Consider the following 19,370-nt stretch of genomic DNA (forward strand, 5'->3'; position numbering starts at 1 on the left):
AGAGGTTTCTATGTTCAGAAAAAGCTTTTCATTCATCAGCTGGAAGTTTATCTCGCAAGTGTCCCGCTTGTGGTTCGATATTGCCGTGGCTATAAACCCAATTTTACGACGTAGATTTTGAATTACATTTATTATACGGATTTTTTAAAATCTTATAATAGAACCGAATTCTAAGAATTTTTCTCTATCAAAAACTATAAATATGGTGGCATCATAGATTCTTCCCAGCAATACTTTATCGCGTCATCACCCCTGATAAGTACGTATTAAAATTATATTGAAACGTGTTATCAACATATTAGAATTTTGGTGAAAATCAGACAATAAAAGCGTTTCTTCACTCCAGAGTAAATGGGTTGGGAATTTCCAACAGGAAAATTCTCGCTTGTGTAATACCAAGAAATTAACGAAGGTCAAAGTTTAAATTATGGCGAATGCATGAGAAATGCTAAGCTATGCTCACTTTTCCTAGCCTATTGTTTCTACAGTCTAATCATTGAAATCAGTACTAATTTCTTGAAGATGGCTGTAACAGTCTCTGGTTTACAACTGCGATTAGTTGCGTAAGAACTGAGAGTAATGAATCTTAATAATTTTTTAGGGTGTGAAGACTCTTCATTATTCTTGCGACGTCACTCAGCAAGGTTGTGCTTTGCACACTTATATCACAGTATTCCGTTTATAAGACGGTTGTGTAATCGAAGTGACAACAGGACACGTATCTAACCTAACTTTCACATCATTAAATAATTCTCACGTCGAACGTCTAATGCATTCGCTTTTAACAGTCTCACAACACAGACGCGCTCGTTTATTATATTCGCCATTCATCCATGTCATTATTCTCTAGCTTTCAGATGTAAATGCTCATTGCTAAAAGAATTTTTGTGAGCGATTCCCAGGATTGAAACTATTATAAGTAACTCCATGGTAAAGGATGTCTTGAAGGCTCGCATTACGCCCTGGGTTTACAGTTTAGCCAGTTAGAAACATCGTGTTTATCATCGATATGTAATAAAGTTAATCGGGGCAGCCATTTATTTGGGACAAATCTTAAAGAACAAACCTTTTTAACTATTTACGTGGAACTTCGCATAATTGGGGCAAAGTGTTGTAGTCCCGATGTGTCCCAATTAACCAGAATCCACTGTATACTCAGATAAACAAAAGAAGATTTTGGTTTACAATACTTCTTTATTATGAACATAAAACACTGGATGTTATTACAATCCATGTATTTTGATTCCACTGTACATAATAACTTTTAAATATAATGACAAATCAAAACTTGACTAAAACATTAACAACTGTTTTAGTATTATTGCAGCAGGAACTTGATACATTACCATCATTGGAATGTTAAATAACTACACTGCAGCTAACATTTTCAGAGAAAAACACGTCAGAAGCATTTTTCAGATTTTTGGAGACTGAAATTCGTAGACAAAGAGAGTAACGCGGTATTTGTCACGACCCAACCAAATGTTAGCTGCATCAACTAACGGCGATCCAAAACATTCAGTACTGTTGATGACGCATGTATTTAACGATAAATCATTTTGAGAGTAACGTAAATGTTTTTAATTCTCTTGCGCCAAAGTAATCTTCAAAAATCTGTATCCATTCTAATTTATTTATAGGAAGAAATGAAATGCGGAACAGGAACCATTTCAAGCAGATCACTTTGGTTAATTTGCATGTCTAATGAGCAATGCAAAGAAAACGTTCTACACGTCTTTCCCACTAGGAACCGGAGCTACGTACTTCAATATCAAAATGGTGTTAGGATCTACGCAACTGTGGATCTAGCTGAAAATGTGCAAACGGTGGATCAGACGGGAGAAAAGAATGGTAATATAACCAGGATTTGTGGCTCTCACGGAGGCGAGTATGAAGATGGCCCTCTTCTGGGTTTTAGCCATCCGAGTAGAGTAATATAATCATCGAAGCTCCAGTCACATGCATGCCTGCACTCATACCAAAATATAAACATACAAACCAACAATATCAGCACTAATTTTCACTCAATCCATGCGGGCTTTGTCAAACACGAAGGAATGAACCACTCTTCAACTTCACCGCACTTACAAGCCCACGATAACTAAATCCTTTTGTCCCATTATGGAGTCTTGATGCTTGTAATTCCTCTACTAATATTTTTATCATACAATCCTTAATTGACACACAAAATGTTATATTCTATCTAAATTATTTGCATCGAAGAAGATTCATCCACACTACTTGCAGTACAGCACGAAAATAAATGTACGTTGTACTCTACACACTTTCTTTAATCAATAAGAAATTAATATGTAAGAATTTTCATGATAGCGCGGTGAGACCGATTGCACGTTAAATTTAATGAGACGCATATAAGTTTGAAACCACGACTGATATAAACCTTCTTCTGTTCACTGTGCTCGTGACGATGCGGAGGCCGAGACGGGCGAATTAGGGTGGATTAGCCCGCCTGCAGGTGTATGGAATGTTCAAAGAAATGGATGGGAAAACCTAAGACTAAGATACTTAAATGCAGGTAATACCTTTAGGTCTACAATGGAGGAAAAAATAATGGGATGAATAGAGCCTTTTTGAGGTCGAGGCTTGAGAACTTTCTGTTCTTACTTGCTTGGAGCAGCTGAACGCCATTCCTTCCATGCTCTGGACACGCATCACGAACTGTTCCCGTGCAGAACTTCTCCAAATTTTCAGGATTCAGGATGCAAGTACTATTCAATTCATGAAATCTTCTAAACCAACTTCCAGTCTACAATGTTTATTTGTTTTACAACAACAAAACAAATAAACAGTGCACAAACGAAGTCGGTCTTCAGGATTTCGTATCCACGTGGCATGAAGGGTTGTAAGACTTCAATTAAAATGCTCCTCCTAAGAACTGACATGTCGATCTGATTTATAATTATAATAATGAAGGTCGAACGAAGTATGAAGCGCATCTGTGCGATTACTTACTTGTACAGAAACACAGAGCAGTATATATTACTTACTAGTGTTGTTATTTACCATCGGTGAGATCACCGCCTGAGCTTTGCCGACATTCAGTGTAGCTACCTTACACCTCCAACCCTAAATCGTACCAGACCACCTGCGTGTGCCCCCGAGTACCGAAGACGTCTCGCTGCCGAGCAGCAGCCAGCATCCAACATCCGAGATACAGTCGCAATATAAATATACAGGATTTCACGATCTACGCGCGTAATTATCGATTTACCTTAGAATACAGACTGCATATATTATTTACACAATAATAACTGATTATCCCATATTCATATTATACAAACAATATATGTATATATATATATACAGTGTGAATACATGGTACATAAAATTATAATATTAAAAATGATTATAATTTACATCAGAAGTACTCATTTTACTGAAATAACCCACAACTGGCAAATGCAACCGATGAAGAATGATGAGAAATTTCTCTATTACGGTGTCCGTTAATCTACGGTATCGAACAATTACGATTATTATTGCAGTGATTTCACTCCACTATATGACAGCTGTTACGCTACTGTAGTTGGGGGCAGAGTCACCGTCTGGTTTACCAGAAAACGCCGTTTAACAGAAAAAGACTGCATCACTCTATGTGAAGATTACTTCTGAATGGTGATATATATCTCCAAGTAGCGCAAAAAATATATACAATATACAATGATGATAAAAATACATTTCTACCCACAACAGACAGCAATACAAACTAAACGCTATATGAACACGTGCGCCTATTCACTTTCTGCGGCATGCTTCGATTTGTAACGATGCTCAACCGTTACTCTCACGTGTACAGATTCTAACAAACCAATCGCAATAAAACAACTGAAAACAATTTAAACGACACGCTGGTACATAATAACGAAGAATTTTTTTTACAATATGCTGCCTTGTCTTAAAATAGACTTTACCTAACAAATCTACACAAACTGTCGTCACTGCAGCTAAGGTGCGCAAGTAGGAAGGTCAACGTGAGTACGTGTTTATGTTTATAAATTGACGTGCTCCTCGTTGTCAGGTCAAGAAGTAGAATGTCAAGTCAGTCTCAGCACTGGGTTGAGGAGAAAAAGAATTTATTACTGCCTGCAGAACAAAGCTGAAGCACCAAATGAAACAGCGGGCATCTTTTTAAACCTAAAAACTTTCTGCTGAAAATATGCAGGTAAAGAACCAATGGCATATGTAGAAATACTCTTTTTTGATTGGTTCTATTGTTAGGGTACTATACACTTAATACAAGACCAGACAAGCTATTTGAAATCTGATCTCACGAAGGTTGGATCCGAGTTTCTCACAGTTGAGACTACAAAGATGGCCATCTGCTGAGGCGTAGCACCGCGTATTCTGGTAGAAGTTTACTAATGTTTCAGAGGTCCTTGCTGCCTCCAGCATCGGGCCTCATTGCACGGTAAACTTCTACCAGACAACAAGACACTTCAACCCAGAAGACAGCCATCCACATGAAGATTGTTCAAAATAAGAAACTAGGAACAGAAAGATTGAAATAACAGTTTCATCCCAGCACTGAACCAGCATCGCATGCACTTCAGTCTATAAAGGCACATTACAAAATTTTTTACTCTCACGTGGTTATTATTATAATTATTAACATCCAGATGACCCACATAAAGCGGAAACATCTTAGGAAGAAGAAGAAGTGGATTATTAATATTATTTTTTGATTTATTGGAAGTCTCCCCCTCATGAATTTCATGTTGGATTTGAACGTTTACAGCATTGGACTAAAATCAGACAATTTAGTATTTTTGCCGGTAATTATAAGACACCACATAAACCGTAGGACAACCAATGAGACTAATGCATACAATCGTAAACTTGAAATATCCAATCTATCTGTTCCTGCGAAAGCTGTAACATAATGGGCATTCTGAATTTCAACTCAACAAATAACACCTATTGCTAAAACTGGGCCGAACAATGTCGAACAGAGGCACCCAGTCAAGTGCACAGACCGACTGGGCGAGATGAGCATAGCGCGGCAGGCCTACGCACTCCTTACCCTCGTGATGCCGCCAAGACCAAATGAGTTTCATTAAGAAGTTAAAGTATACCAAATTCCGGATGTGGGCCAGAATTAGGCGGTTGTAACATGCAATATGTGAGACGCGAGACTTTCCTGAAAGTCGAGTACAGCGCACTGCAGTCTCCAGATCAGTTGGGTACACAGGTGGGTAGTGAGCACAAAAGTGATCTAATAACAAACGGCTGGAAGCGATGCAGTGAACCAGTCAGTAACTAGCAAACTGCCTGATGTCATTCGCCCGTGTCCGCCCATTTGCTCTCTTCCATTATCCTCTCAAAGCAATCTGACATGAAGATATACTGAAAGAACAAAAGAATACGAAGTCACTTCACGTGTTTCATACTTTACCACTTGCTATTCATTTCCTGGGAACATTGAATCCATTTAATAAAGGATTAAAACTGCAGAGGAATGGTTCAATATAAGTTCCACCATTTTAAATCTGCTTATAATACACACACACAAATTGGGCAGCAATTACCTCCAACCGTATCCACAAATCAACATAAAAATATTCATGTAATTAAAGTAAACGTAAAGCGTCCCACTGCACATCATGTAGCTGTTTAGGGGGAGAGGAGGTTTAGCTCCTACTCATTCTCAACCTCGGTACTACACGGGGCCGAGTGGCCAGTGTCACGCTCTGGCCATGCTTTACCCCCTGGGAAAAGATCCTGGTACCCATTGGACAGGAGGCTGGGTGGGCCCCAGAGCGTCTGGATGCAGAGGCTAGAAGAAAAATTCTCTGCCTGTCAGGGACTAAAGCACAGTCGTCCAGTACATAGTCGGTCGCTATATGACTGAGCTATCAACTGATTATTTATTTAACGATGATTTTCAGCATATTGGTTGTACACTACAATTCCGAGGGGTAGGATGATTCTGAATTATAAATTAGAAAATTTATTTTGATATTGGAGACAATTATGCTATACTGCCTTCTTCTTTATGTACCGTCTTGTATTTTCCTGCATGACAGCACTCATTGTTAATAATCATATTCCATCCCGTGATGCAGGTACCTTGTACTTCGTGATCTCGGTGAAAATTAGTGAAGTCTTAAGAAAAGAAACTGTCCTTTCAACTCTTTATTTCCTCGTTATACTGGGGGTTTTTGGCTATAAGAATGTAAACTCACATAGGGTGTGAAGATCTTGACCCAGCGGGGGTTCTTCTCAGGACGCTGGTATTGGAAACAGAAAGCCATGGCTTCATCATCCACATCCCATTCTTTAATGCTTGTCCATGCAAATTCTACCACTTGGGACTGTAATACAAAATAATTCCAGAAAGTTTTACAATTCACACACACTTACAGAGTCTTTCCAAAATAAGACTCTGGTTTTATTTCAGAAATCTCATAGGCTGAGATCTGAAAAGTGCGTGGTCAAGACAGCCAAATCCAAAACATGCAAACAATCAATTAAGAGTTGTTGTTTAAATAAACACTGAGAACTGTTAGCATTTGTTTTCATCATTCAGGACTTTGAAAAATCAAATTAACAAATTTTTACTGTAATTCTTATGACACTTTTGTACTCTTATACTACGATATAGAAAGAAAAAATAGTTTTACTATGTGTGTCCTGTATATGACCGAGCCTAAAGATAAAAAATGTGTTCCTTTTACCTCAAGGGCTCCATCCTCTCTACAGGCTTCCAATTTAAAGCTAGCGGCACCAACTGAAGCAATTACGTGCCCCTCTTTACGAGAATCGCAAGAACAATGTGGAAATACTACCTCACCATAACCTGTGAGTTCACGCGCTAACTGCAGATACTGTAAACACCAAGAAAAATATTTCTGAATTAACATTTCCAATAATTACAATAAAATATGGAAAGAGGAAATGGAATAAAATTATGCAATCATATTTAATATGAAAATTATAATGTAAAATTACTAGATAACATGTGATTTGTCATGCAATCTCAAAGAAACTTGATGCCAACTTGTTTCTAGAAATTTGTGCTACTGGATGTCATTACCCAGTGATAAACTCTCAGCATATTCACAGTTGCTTATAAAATTTCTTACTGATGATAAACTCATGATTGCGTTTTATGAGACTAAATGTATTAATACCAGTATGACACATCATTAAGCATTTATACATTTATCAGCTCTTTCTGATAGTCTTAAATATAATTCATTCCTCTCACACTGTTTCTTTGTACCATAATAACAGCACAAAAACATTTATTATTTCTTTGTGACAGGAATTCTCATTTGCCGGTGCTGATTCCCAAGTAAGCGAATGACATCAAAGTGACAATTTGTTACCTCATTTTTTCTTGATGCATCTTGAAGAGCTTTTAGCTGATATAACCTGTCATCTGCTCTAATATGCCCTCGATTTACATCATCTACAGCCTGCCAGAAGATGAACATAGTTGCCTGGTCATCAGCAGCCAAACCAAGTTCCCAGGACAGACAGAACAGCCATTTTCGTACAACCAAACACGTAGATGTTGCGGTGCTGTAGTTCTGGATATACAGGTTATGAGGATACTCTGTGGCCTGAAGTTTTCTCTCTGAATAAAGTAAAAAACATTTTCATTAGTCCGCATAGGATTTTCAACTACAGCATGTCCATCCTTTTTTATATTAGCTCCAATGTTTTTGTTTACAATGTTGGAATGAAGGAAGTACAAAACAGCAAGACATTCAGAACCAATGGACAGTCTGGCAGGTTGTGTCAGCAAAATATTATTCCACTGAATAAAGTCCTTCCTGACGATCCAATCGGCTAGTTACAATTCATTACAATGTTCACGAGGGCCTCAGCCAGAGTAATTCAGTCTACAACCCCATGTGACTTACCAAAATTATATTCGACAATCTCAAAGAGATAAAAATATTTAGCAGTATTCTTGTTCATTCTAATTTTATCAATGACGGCTGCATACACCTCTTCAGTGTCGGAGCTCTTGCGGACGGTAACAGTGACAACTTCTCGATCTGGCAGCTGGATTTTCAGGTCTACTGGAGACACATTACCCTACAAAAATCAGAGACTGCGATTATAGCTTCAACACTAATAAAATATCAGTCAACAGACACCAGGTTACTGTTTTTACTTGCCGTCTCTTAATGGTATACCCCCCATATTGAAAGGAACAGACATTCCTAACTCTATTCCCTTGTATTTCCATCTATATGGAGGGCTAGGGACAGATACTTCACTTTTATATTTTTTAATTCTCCTAACTCAAATTAAATTTCTGAGAAATATATGTCCTCTTTTACAAAGAAATGTAAACACAAAATTGGACAATTTACTTATACACTATCAGATATAACTATTTAACTACCACTCCGAAAGTAGAACCTAAAAACTCTCATCTTAAAAATCTGTTTCCCTATAAACAGGATTAAAATTTATACCAATTAAACTTTAAATTTTCTCATAATCATCTCCGCTTACATTTGTGTGTTCATTATAAATGGAACTCAGAAGCCCTCACAAGTTCAGAAAATTTTTCAAAATTCAACATCATACCTAAATGAAGGTGTGCTCGAGTTTTAAAAGTTTCAGTCCTCTGAGGACAAACTTCATCTGAATATATAAACATAAATTCAGCTTGTATCTCAAAGAATACAAAAAGCATCTCCATTACAAATTTCAGTCAGCTAATACTATTTAAGGAAACAACTGCTGTTTAATCTGATAATCATAATAAACCAATAAATTAACTACATGTACAAAATCCAGAGTTTATTGAAAGTTAAAGCAGGTGGTACATATAATTAACACCGAGTTTTAAAGTATTAATACCTGCTCATCATCTGCATCAGTAAGGAACTCCTGCATCACATCACTCTCAGCAATCACACGCACTGCACATACTTTTTCCAGGTACTGTTCAAGGCCTCGACGCCTTGCATCCAGCTGTTGTTCACTAAGCCTGAAGACACGTGCACATGCACGGGTAAAACCACTCTCACAAGATAACTCCAGAAAGTCTCAATAAAACTTCAATACTTGAAAAATTACCAAAATATATTAAACAAATTTATATAATATTAATTGTTTATATGTCTGAATAAGTTCTGCCTGAAGAATTTCTTCATTAACAAGGAATAGTCAAGAACAATTTTCTGATATGGTACGATGGCTATCAGCTCCACCTCCATTTTAGTAAAAACTATAAATACATAGACCAGAAAAGAGTTTACAATTGGGCAGAAAATTCAAAGAGTTGATGATGCAAGTCCTGATTGGCTATCAATTGTAACATACCTGACATTACAAACTATGTACGATTTGAGGTTTTCACAGGGGCGAGTCTGAAAATTGCCGTCTTCTGCGTTATTGCGCCGTGTAGTCTGGCGGATTTCCACCTGGAAATCTACCAGACTACACGGCGTAATAACGCAGAAGATAGCAATCTTCATTACAAACTAGACTCATCAACATTTCCTGGACAACCAAAGACCAACACTGAGCGAAACAAGATATGTCTACTACTGAGTGATTATTTTATCAAATTATAATAAAATTGTCATAAATTTCTTATTTAGCTTTATATATGTATGGATGAAATGTACTTAAATAAATTATGTAAGGAACTTACGTGAAGGGCCATTTGCCAGGCAGTTTAGGAAAGTTAAAGCCAATGAATTCTTTCTTTAGGTTAAGATGTAGGTTTGAGAATTCCCTATATCGCCGTGAACAAAGATGTCGCCCAGCCATGTAAATATTGAACACCTGAAAACAAATATTGACAGCTCATTTAATAGATCTTAGTTTCCTTCCTGCAAGAGCAGAAATTATAAATTTCATAAACAAAATTAACTCACAACATTATCTGCAGAACACCGTTGTTTTATTACGTCTCAGATCCAGAATTATAAATATTAAACACGGATAAAAGAATGAATTAAACCGAAGCAGTCTACGGAAAGTAAAATAAGTAGCGACGCCAACAGTATTTTTATTGTTAAGATGGGATGACACTCTGTCGCTGTGGAACTGCAGCCATTAAGCGGCCTTCTGACCATCTCACAAATGATATGTGAATATGAAACATCAGTGGAATGATTCTGACGGGAAACCGAAGGACCCATATCCTCATCTCACATCCAGAATGCCTCCAACACTGTGGGTGACAAGGGCACTTTTCCTGAAGCTAAGGTTGACCAGTTACATCAGTGTAGAGCGAAGATCAACATGTAGGGCCCCATCCCTAAACACTCAAACAGTACTTAGGCAAAATAATAAAGAACTGGCATCATCCAGGTGCCATAACATTGCTTATGATAACTGCAAGGCATAACACATTGTTTCAGATGATGAGTCAAACTATAATCAATTTTCATTATATTTTTGGAAGAAAAGTTAAAAATCTACATAATTATAACGTAATTTACCACATAACGCTCGCCTGCTTTCTCTGAGTAGTGGTAGTCTGGTACCGAGATGGGTAGAGATCGTTTTTCACTGTAGTCAATGTATGTATAACCTGTCGGATCCTCTGTTGGCTCCAGCCTCTCTGCTTCCTTCAAGAAAGCAATAAAATAAAAACATGCTATTTTACACACATTAGCCAGAACCAAGTACTTTATTTTACAGATGGGCGGACATCACGAGTGATACCGTCCCACTTCACAAGTTAGAGCATCACGCTGGTATTAAAGACTGTAGAAAATGAAGCGTGTAACTGTGAGTCAGCCTTAAAAGGTATGACACCCATCCTAAGTTTCACAAAAAACTGTTCAGCTGTTCTAGAGTTATTATAAAGTAGAACGAATACCGTAGTTCACATGATCACTAAAATTGTGATATGGCTGTACTTTACATACAGCAGATGGAACTTACTTGCTGTGTAACAGAAATAACTGTGAGAGTGAGTACATCTCCCCCTGACTTAATCAGATCCACCACTTGTTTATGTGTCGCTCCTTCCACAGTAACCCCATTTCTGAAACAGAGGGAAAATATATTCTTGATATGGACTTGCAAAGTACATCAGAGAAGTTATAAAGATTCCAAATATGCATTTACATCTGCTCTCACTAAATTAAGTCCAGATTCTTCATGGATGATTTGCGATTGTGCTGTAAGAAGCTCTACAATTCTTGCAAGATGAAATTGCTAAAAAAAACTATATTTAAGCATGTGCAGAGTGGTCCAGCTAAAGTGTTGGAAGTCTGCTATTTGAACTTCTGGCTAATATGCGTGGGAAAGAGGGGCACAATATGCCTAACATTTCATAATAGCCTGCTGTACAGGCTTGCACTGCTCTCTTACACTGTGAACGAAGTTTCATGTCCTATGCATAAAAACAATTTAATAAATATTCTCGTCCTTTAGGTTTTAGTAACCGGAGTCGATGTATAATTTCACCTCTCGAGGTTCAGCAACATCGTATGTTGACGTTGTTGCCAAGCTGAAACATCATCAACACACCACGTGTCTGAACTCCAAAAGGAAAATTCAGACTATGATTAGACATGACAACTGAACAATGATGGAAAAAATTACACACCCAAACCTCGAAAGCCGACGTAACATACACTTCGTGAGATCTTCGGTTCTCACAGCAGCGAATATGATGATGACTGACTGTCTTTTGGGACGTCATACTGTGTAGTCTTCTAGATAACCAACTGTGCGATTTCCATCCTGATGACGGCGGCAGTAAGCACCTCCGAAACGTCTGCAAACTTCTACCACATTACAAGGCACAACAACCCAGAAGACAGCCATCTTCATACTTGCCGCCGTGAGAACATGAAATCTCACAGAACATACATCGTCACCAAGCGGATTAAAGAACAGTATTGTGCTTTTGTTGGATTGCACTTAAAAGTTTAGTAAGCACTCCCTCTCCCCCATTAAAAAAGTTCTAATTAATTAAAATGTTGTGTTCCAGCATAATTACGTATATATCTGATGTTACGTATAAGTAAAACGCTCAGCCAGACTTGACGTAATTCCTAGCGATCACAAAATACATATTTCATCTACTTGTAATTGCGTGTATGTTAAAAGAATGTATATAGCAGCAAGATCAGTGGTGATATTTTCTACATGAAAACCACATTTTTAAAGGAAACTTAAAAAAAATATTAACTTAAAATCCAGTCTCTGTGATGTCCACAGACGAAGTTCGGTTGTTTTTTAAACTGTGCTTTGGCAACGGAGGGCAGTGAATGGCGAGAGAATTGAGCTGTGGTGGAATGGAGTCTTCGTGGTCCACCCGAGTGCAGAACTGATTGATTATAACACTGCAAGTGACAGCTGACGTCAATCAACGCACTGCTGATAATTATATTGATAACCCGGCAGACCAACAAGCCACACACAAAACGGAGTTCAAGCCCTGTCTTCACATCCGCACGAGACCAGACAGACTTCACCAACTCTCTGATGCCGAAGTTCGTCTAAATAACATTTCAGAAAACAGTCCGTACCTCAAAGAGAACCCAGTTCTTCACCATTATGCACAGTGATTGACTGTTAAATCAGTCTTAATGTCCTACACACATAATATAAGCGCATCTTGTAGACTTTAACTGCAACGTTAAACACATCCTTCATGCGCACTATTTGTTAAACGTCGACTAAAACATCTCAACGAAATTCAGTATCTCCCAATTTGCGCTGAACATTCCAAAATCAAATCTAAAAGTTCTTGATGATGGTGATGAGTCATTAGAATAATAATTTTCTTGGATATTATCCATAAAATATAAAACGTAAAAAACGATGTTTCGGAGATGGGGCTCTATATCCGTCTTCAGGTTCGTCGTTTTTTACGTTTTATATTTTATTTACTACATGATGGATAATATCCAAGAAAATTATTATTCTAATTCCAACATCAGCTGTCCAAATGACTTTGAAACAGAGTTTCGTGAAGATTGTTATTCTGAGATATGGCCACTCTTATACCAGTAGAAAGGACACAAAGAATAGGCAGACCTGAAGCACAATGCCACTGGCAGATATTAGTTATTACGTATGCAAATACAACAAAAGATTCAGCAAACCAAATCTGTTCCATTCACGACTTGCAAAACCGGGATAATGAACATGTATCACAAACAACCTGCAGATGGGTGGATTAATGTTAGTGCAATCAAAAGGAGATATCAATAATCAACCACGCCACCAAATGTGTAAAGGCGTATCCCGAAAGTTGACTGATTATTTATTTAACGACGATTTTCAGCTTATTGGTTGTAGGCCACAACGTCGAATGGTAGGGTGATTCTGAATTATAAATTTTAAATTATGTGAAAGGAAGCAGTCGTGGTCTATTTTAATGGTCTGATAAAGTATGTGCTGGCCTAGGAGGTGGACGTGGAGTCTGTAGAAAATAAAGAATAACCTCAAACCAGGCGCTCTTGGCCCAAAATTTGAATCCAGGACCTCCCAAACGCAAAGCAGGAGTATTAGATCCACATCATTTTGTTACAAATTTATTTTAAAATAATATAGTCACATAAAACAATTATCATTACGCATTTCTACAGGCGAATATCCGAAGGAAAAAACAAAACATTTCGCACACCCGACAAGGTCTGTTATCCTACAAGGATTTTTATTCGTTCTTTACTACAAGACTCCATCCACTTTAGTTTATTATTCCCTTCGAAAAAGGTATTCCACGAAAATATAACAAATCCATCACTCACATCTCATTTATTGCTACAAATCTTTCATCCATTCGATGACTAATAAAGAACATCGAATAAAACATGCAACAGAGAAAATGTATCTTCTACGATTCTGACACAGCGAGATTTCAGTGTACTTGCATGGAAGCCTGACCTACCACATGTACATATTTATCATCCAATATGGTGATTAAAGAACGGGGAAGCCAAACAAAACTTGTTCTTCCACAGTATCAACGTACTGAAACACATCTTACAAAACATCATATGTTTCCACTGCAGACTTTAAGAAACATCCCTCTTACCTCGTTTCAGACGGAGATCTAGCACACAACAATTTATCTTCATGTTTTCTCTGCGAATGCAAAGAACGCGATGTATGTATGCCCACATAATAACTTAGCATAGCTCACAAATATCACAGATATTTTATCACGACTCGCAATAAATACCACTTTAGAGGCAAAACACGAGTTGCACTACCACGTTTGTCTTGGAGTTCTCTTGGGACAGTCAGAAGCAGAGTTACTTTCTCGTTGGATGCAAGTTACCAGCTCACAACAAGGTGAATGCTTCCTACGTAACCGGCCCGCCTTTCTCCTTGGTGGCAAGCCACGGAGATAAAACTACCATGCAGTTTCATAATAAGGAAAAATAAAGTGATAGGTCAGCTAGTATACAAGATATCTTACAGACCTTCACTGTGACGAGACAACAACAAACAAATTTCGAACAGCTAGAAGCATTCAGAATGCCAAAGTTCAAGAACCTCACGTGGAAAGTTCGTTACGGATTACATCTTTCTAATCTTGTTACAAGTCACGTGAGGAAGTAGCGAACAAACTGAAATTAAATTTCGGTGAGCGGAATGCTTTCAAAACGAGTAATTCCGCAACTCCTCTGAAGTGTTGCACATTTTGTAGCATTAGCCCTGTAAAGCCCGGTGGTAATTATATGTACCATCTGCTTTTGCAATCAGTGATCTTGCATTTTGTCAAAGTGTATCTGTATTGGTATTTCCTTACACAGCATTAATAAGTTGACCTTTGTAACGCGGAAGTGCTACGTTTTCTTTTACGTACGGACCGGACGTTTACATGTTATTAAGAAGATCTTCTGTTTCAAAGGTTTAACACTAGTGTCGCATACCAACGCCAATTATTATGGTTAACCGCGGGGGTTATTATGTCTTCAAACACGCCAAGAGGAAAATTACTTAAAGTTCATGTTCTCATCACAGTACTTTGCCCTTCGAATCTTGACTGCAAGAAGGCCACCAACTACAAGCGCACATCTCTCATGTTCCGACGGGACCTAAATTCTCGTACGTAGATACTGAAGTCCATTATGTCTAAATGTTATCAGTTTTGAGCACGTGTACTGAGATTTGCATGACCACCCACCCTCACGACTGAAATGAAAATGTTTAACCGTGACACTTTCTACGAAAATTAATTATTTTTACGAACAACAATTATTCACCAACCGTCAAGGTGACCGTTACTTGCCCTTACTCCAAGGCGCAGTTGGCCAAAGGGAAAAAAAAATACAGAAGCCGTACAAAAAACGACTTCATTTAAACCAGAGACAGTAACATTTAATTATATGCAAGGTCAATACTAAACGCGAAAAAAATAAATCACATTCACAACGCGGTGGCCGCCGATCTAGTAAGTTATATTTCGTCAAACGGTCCACGATATCGTCAAAGCATTCGCGCGGATAGTAATCTAATATTATCTAATGCGCACAGAGTCCAAGTATTCGTCCATGTACTAGATTAAACCTTTGAACTGAAAAACTGATATCAAGAAGGTAAGATACCGAAAAACGGGCACGAGCAAATTGATAAATAATCAAGACCCCTTTCCTTAGACACGCGTACTGTGATTTCAGAAGCCTGGGCGATGTAGTGACGGCAGAGACCAAATGTTCTTTCGCATTCTGGAAGACGCAACTAGACGAGAGGAACAGAGGTCATTATAACCCCTTCGTCTTTTGATAAGGTGTTTAGGGGTGCGGTGCAGAGACGACAGTCCAACACTTGGGCGAAAGCAACATGAATGAGGGGTACGGCGTCTATGCAAAGTGCATAAGCATCCTCCTCCTCCTCTTCTCGCAGCTCGTGGATCGATACCATGCAGAACACATGCGGTACTTCGCCAGTACTTTACGTGACAGCGAGAAAACTCTACTCACTCACAATCGAGGCCACTACGAGGACACCAATTTATAGTAATATATAACTAATTACAGTCCACACTATGCACATTGTAAGTGATGACCTAAGAGCTACTTACGGGCCACTTGATATGTGTCTCAGCCGAAACAACAGCGAAAATGAAATGATAAACACATAATCCGATACGATTACACTACACAGCACAAACCATGCCAGGTATGAAGCTCTGGTGATCCTGCTGAGGTCATTACATTATTACAGACAAGAAAAATAATAAAAGTATTGGAGAACAGCAAGTGTATAAAATGAGGTCATAACGTAATGACCCACATCTGAAAACTCAGCACAAACCTGAGAACTATTAGAATTGTCATTACTAACAGTTCTTCAACTATGACAAACTGACTTCTTCACAGACAAGGAACTGGGAAGAAGTCAGGAAGTTTTGATTCGTCTTCAAATTTGAAAGTAGGGCATTAAATATCAACCCATGGATTATAATATAAGATTGTTACCTCTTCATAACCCATAAACAAAGAAAGTGTTTACATGTTGCATTATGGTGTATTATGACTCCTGCCATTTTCTTAGCCAAGTCATACCACAATAAAACTCGTAAATAATTTAGATTCTGGATGGGTTAAACGGCCAGTTGAGAGTTCCTGTCTAGAAATACCAGGGCAGTATCTTAAACATTATCTTAACAGTATCTTAATGATTAATCCTTCTTAATCATCCTTCATTTCCCACGTGATGTTAAGTGACACCAGGAGCTTACTTTTCTAACTGGCTAATTAGGTCCTAAGTTTGTAAAATTATTCCTAACCACCTTTTAATTTTATCCGTGGTTTATTTAATGATGATCCCAGTATAAAATAACAAACCAACTATTCCTTTAAACAGTAACCACACATACTGCATAGTGACAGTATGCTTCATTACATGATGTCATATTGCAGTCTTCTGTCCTTTTATTATAATTAATATGTATTATCATTTAACCAGTTGCTTTTAATCACAATTAATGTCACTCTATCTGACAAGTGTTTTGGCTCTACCGTGCCATCATTTGAGTTTGACTACAACAGATTGTTTCATTCCTAACACACAGGCTTTCCACCACTCACATCCTATCATCAGTTTATCAACACAATCTACTGGGATACTGGGATACTGGGAACGACCAGTTCTTCAAGTGCCTGAGCACTGCGGGTCCCAACTTTTCGTTGGCTTTGATCTATAGACATTCGGTAGGACTCCTTGGACGAGGGATCGGCCCGTCGCAAGGCCTCTACCTGTACACAGGACAGCACAACACAGAAAAACGCAAACATCCATGGCTAGAGTGGGATTCGAACCCACGGTCCCAGCGACCAAGAGGTACAAGGCCCACGCCTCAGACCGCGCGGCCACTGCGGACCCATAACACAATCTATATTCCTTACAATCAGCATACTACTACATAATTCTTTAAAAAAAATTAGTAAAAGTGTAAAATGCTGTAAAGAATTATAAACTTCTACTATGGACATCATCTATTTTCACACTAAAATTACAGTTAGTAAGGATAATGGCAGTTGGCAACAAGACCTCTTTGGTTAAAAGATATGACAGACAGCCCAGAATGGGCACTAAAGGTGCACTACAACATAGAGAACACACACATTGAAAACACGTACATGAAATGCCAGTCTTAGATAATGGGTTATGTTGACTAGAGGAGACACAGAAACAATAACCTAACATACTTTTCCCTAACAAGCTGAGACACCCCTCTACATCGGGTTTTAAAAGTGACCAATATTAGCTGTCATTTGTGTGAAATAAATACATGATACTGGTATCATCTTACTTAATGAAAAACAAAATGAGGCAATGTACGAAGAATCACACACAATTAAACATTCACTTTTAAACAATTATGAACCATTTAAACTATATAGATGGCTTTCATATGTAGGACAGATACTACACAGAGGCCATTGTTATGAGAGAAAAACCCCAGCTGTATTCATTCTTAATAGAATAATGTCAAAAATCTATTGCAAAAACAGATTACTGCAGTACCTATAGTGTTGCATTTCCTGTAAATAAATTATGTATTTATAAAAGGTTTTTGGAACAACTGAAATTGCAATGAGAATAGTGAATTTGAAACTGAATATAAGTTCAGAAACCATGACCTAATCAGTCACCATAATTATCAAGAGCAGAAAGGGTATGTGTGTACTATTAACATGATGCTTCTACAAAGCCTTTTTAATTGTAATTACATTTAAATGATAAATGGAGGCACTGATGCTAAAATAAAACTTTACATTTAAATATGCACTTCCTTACTTTGTGCTGAAATTAAATTAGGGTCTTTAAAATGGAATTTTGATCACCATATATGCACTGGAAGATTTGTTGCAGTAAAAGATGGTGTCCAGAAAGAAAATGAGAAGTTTTCATTGGAGACAGAAAATCTACTGCAAAATCCACAAAATGAGAACTGTACACTACTATATTAGAACTGTGGTGTACCATGTGAAATTCTGCACATAATCAATTTCAGAGGATAAACCGAAATAAATTAACATACAAATTTCTCTTGAGGTGTTCTTTTGTAGAGAGTTTGGTTGCTTGAGATCAGTAAAATTGACCATGAGCAGCAACTTTGGCTTAAAGACTAAATGAATTACAGGTTTCTGTGCAAATGTAGGTTATGTATAACAGTAATAGCCCAACAAATACTACATATGTAATTGTAACACCGCATGAAAGGATATAAAATTCAGCCCTTATTTTAACAATCCTCCTTTCTGGTATCATAACAAATATTTAACTGGCATAACGTTTAACATTAATCTGAACCACTGAAATAACACTGTTTATTTGGAAAGAAATCTGAAGTACTATGCATTACTTATATCTATGATGAAATATAATGTAACAGAAAGCTTTAGGAATCATGTATTATGTCCACATCTTTACAACAGTGCACAACTTTTCCACCCACTACACTGGATGATTAAATGAACTACACCTCCCATTACTTGTTGTACAGGAACATTGTCAACAATCAAAACACTATAGTGAGGTTCAACAACAAACAGTACACCCAAGAAACATTTTCATGTACTTCACACAAAACTGTGAAGCGTAAAATATATTCTTTAAAATGTGACTTACACTTCAAGAATTCTATCACCCTTCCGAATTCCAGCCTTCTCTGCCGCTCCTCCATCCAGAACTGCGCTAACATGTTGAAGAGGAGCATATAATTCACCATTGATGCTCCGCAATTGCCCACCTTCACTTACTTGTCCTCTGACATTAAAACCGAAGCCGGTCTCTGTTTTATAAATTGTCACTACTCGAGGACCTGGCGGTAAAGCCTTAAATTGTTCACTGTGCGGACTACTGTCCGACTCACTGTCAGCCATGTTTACAGGCCTGTCTGCTTTCCATTGCAACGAAAGGAGCATACATAAAGAGAGCAACGATTGCTA

The 19,370-nt window shown here is 37.8% G+C and overlaps 1 protein-coding gene across 3 annotated transcripts; it reads right to left on the bottom strand.

The window, feature by feature from the left end:
* Positions 1–1,174: 1,174 nt before the first annotated feature.
* On the bottom strand, positions 1,175–19,335 carry Snx27 (sorting nexin 27). Of its 3 annotated transcripts, none has more exons than XM_022074814.2 (10): positions 19,051–19,335; positions 10,888–10,990; positions 10,440–10,568; positions 9,644–9,777; positions 8,845–8,974; positions 7,890–8,067; positions 7,350–7,600; positions 6,696–6,845; positions 6,204–6,332; positions 1,175–5,364 (listed from the first exon to the last, which is right to left on the bottom strand). In XM_022074814.2, exons 1-10 carry the CDS (start codon positions 19,302–19,304, stop codon positions 5,296–5,298), a joined length of 1,527 nt encoding a protein of 508 aa, XP_021930506.2. In that variant the 5' UTR covers positions 19,305–19,335; the 3' UTR covers positions 1,175–5,295. The 3 variants fall into 3 exon arrangements, with proteins under 3 accessions (XP_021930506.2, XP_021930508.1, XP_021930509.1); XM_022074816.2 differs by lacking the exon at positions 19,051–19,335 and adding an exon at positions 14,000–14,299; XM_022074817.2 differs by lacking the exon at positions 19,051–19,335 and adding an exon at positions 11,558–12,117.
* Between the last annotated feature and the right edge of the window lie 35 nt (positions 19,336–19,370).

The sequence above is a fragment of the Zootermopsis nevadensis genome, unplaced genomic scaffold, assembly GCF_977971745.1.
Source record: "Zootermopsis nevadensis isolate Lab colony 2312 unplaced genomic scaffold, Znev_1.0 Znev_ptg000008l, whole genome shotgun sequence".
In the NCBI taxonomy this organism is placed as follows: Eukaryota; Metazoa; Arthropoda; class Insecta; order Blattodea; family Termopsidae; genus Zootermopsis; species Zootermopsis nevadensis.

What these genes read in the sequence shown, in the direction of transcription:
- Snx27 (XM_022074814.2), bottom strand. Translation starts at nt 19,304, where the DNA reads ATGGCTGACAGTGAGTCGGACAGTAGTCCGCACAGTGAACAATTTAAG. An exon ending in CCTGGCAAATGGCCCTTCAC is followed by an intron (nt 8,975 to 9,643) that starts GTAAGTTCCTTA and finishes ACGTGTCTTCAG; the next exon opens with GCTTAGTGAACAACAGCTGG. An exon ending in GAGAGGATGGAGCCCTTGAG is followed by an intron (nt 6,333 to 6,695) that starts GTAAAAGGAACA and finishes TTTGTATTACAG; the next exon opens with TCCCAAGTGGTAGAATTTGC.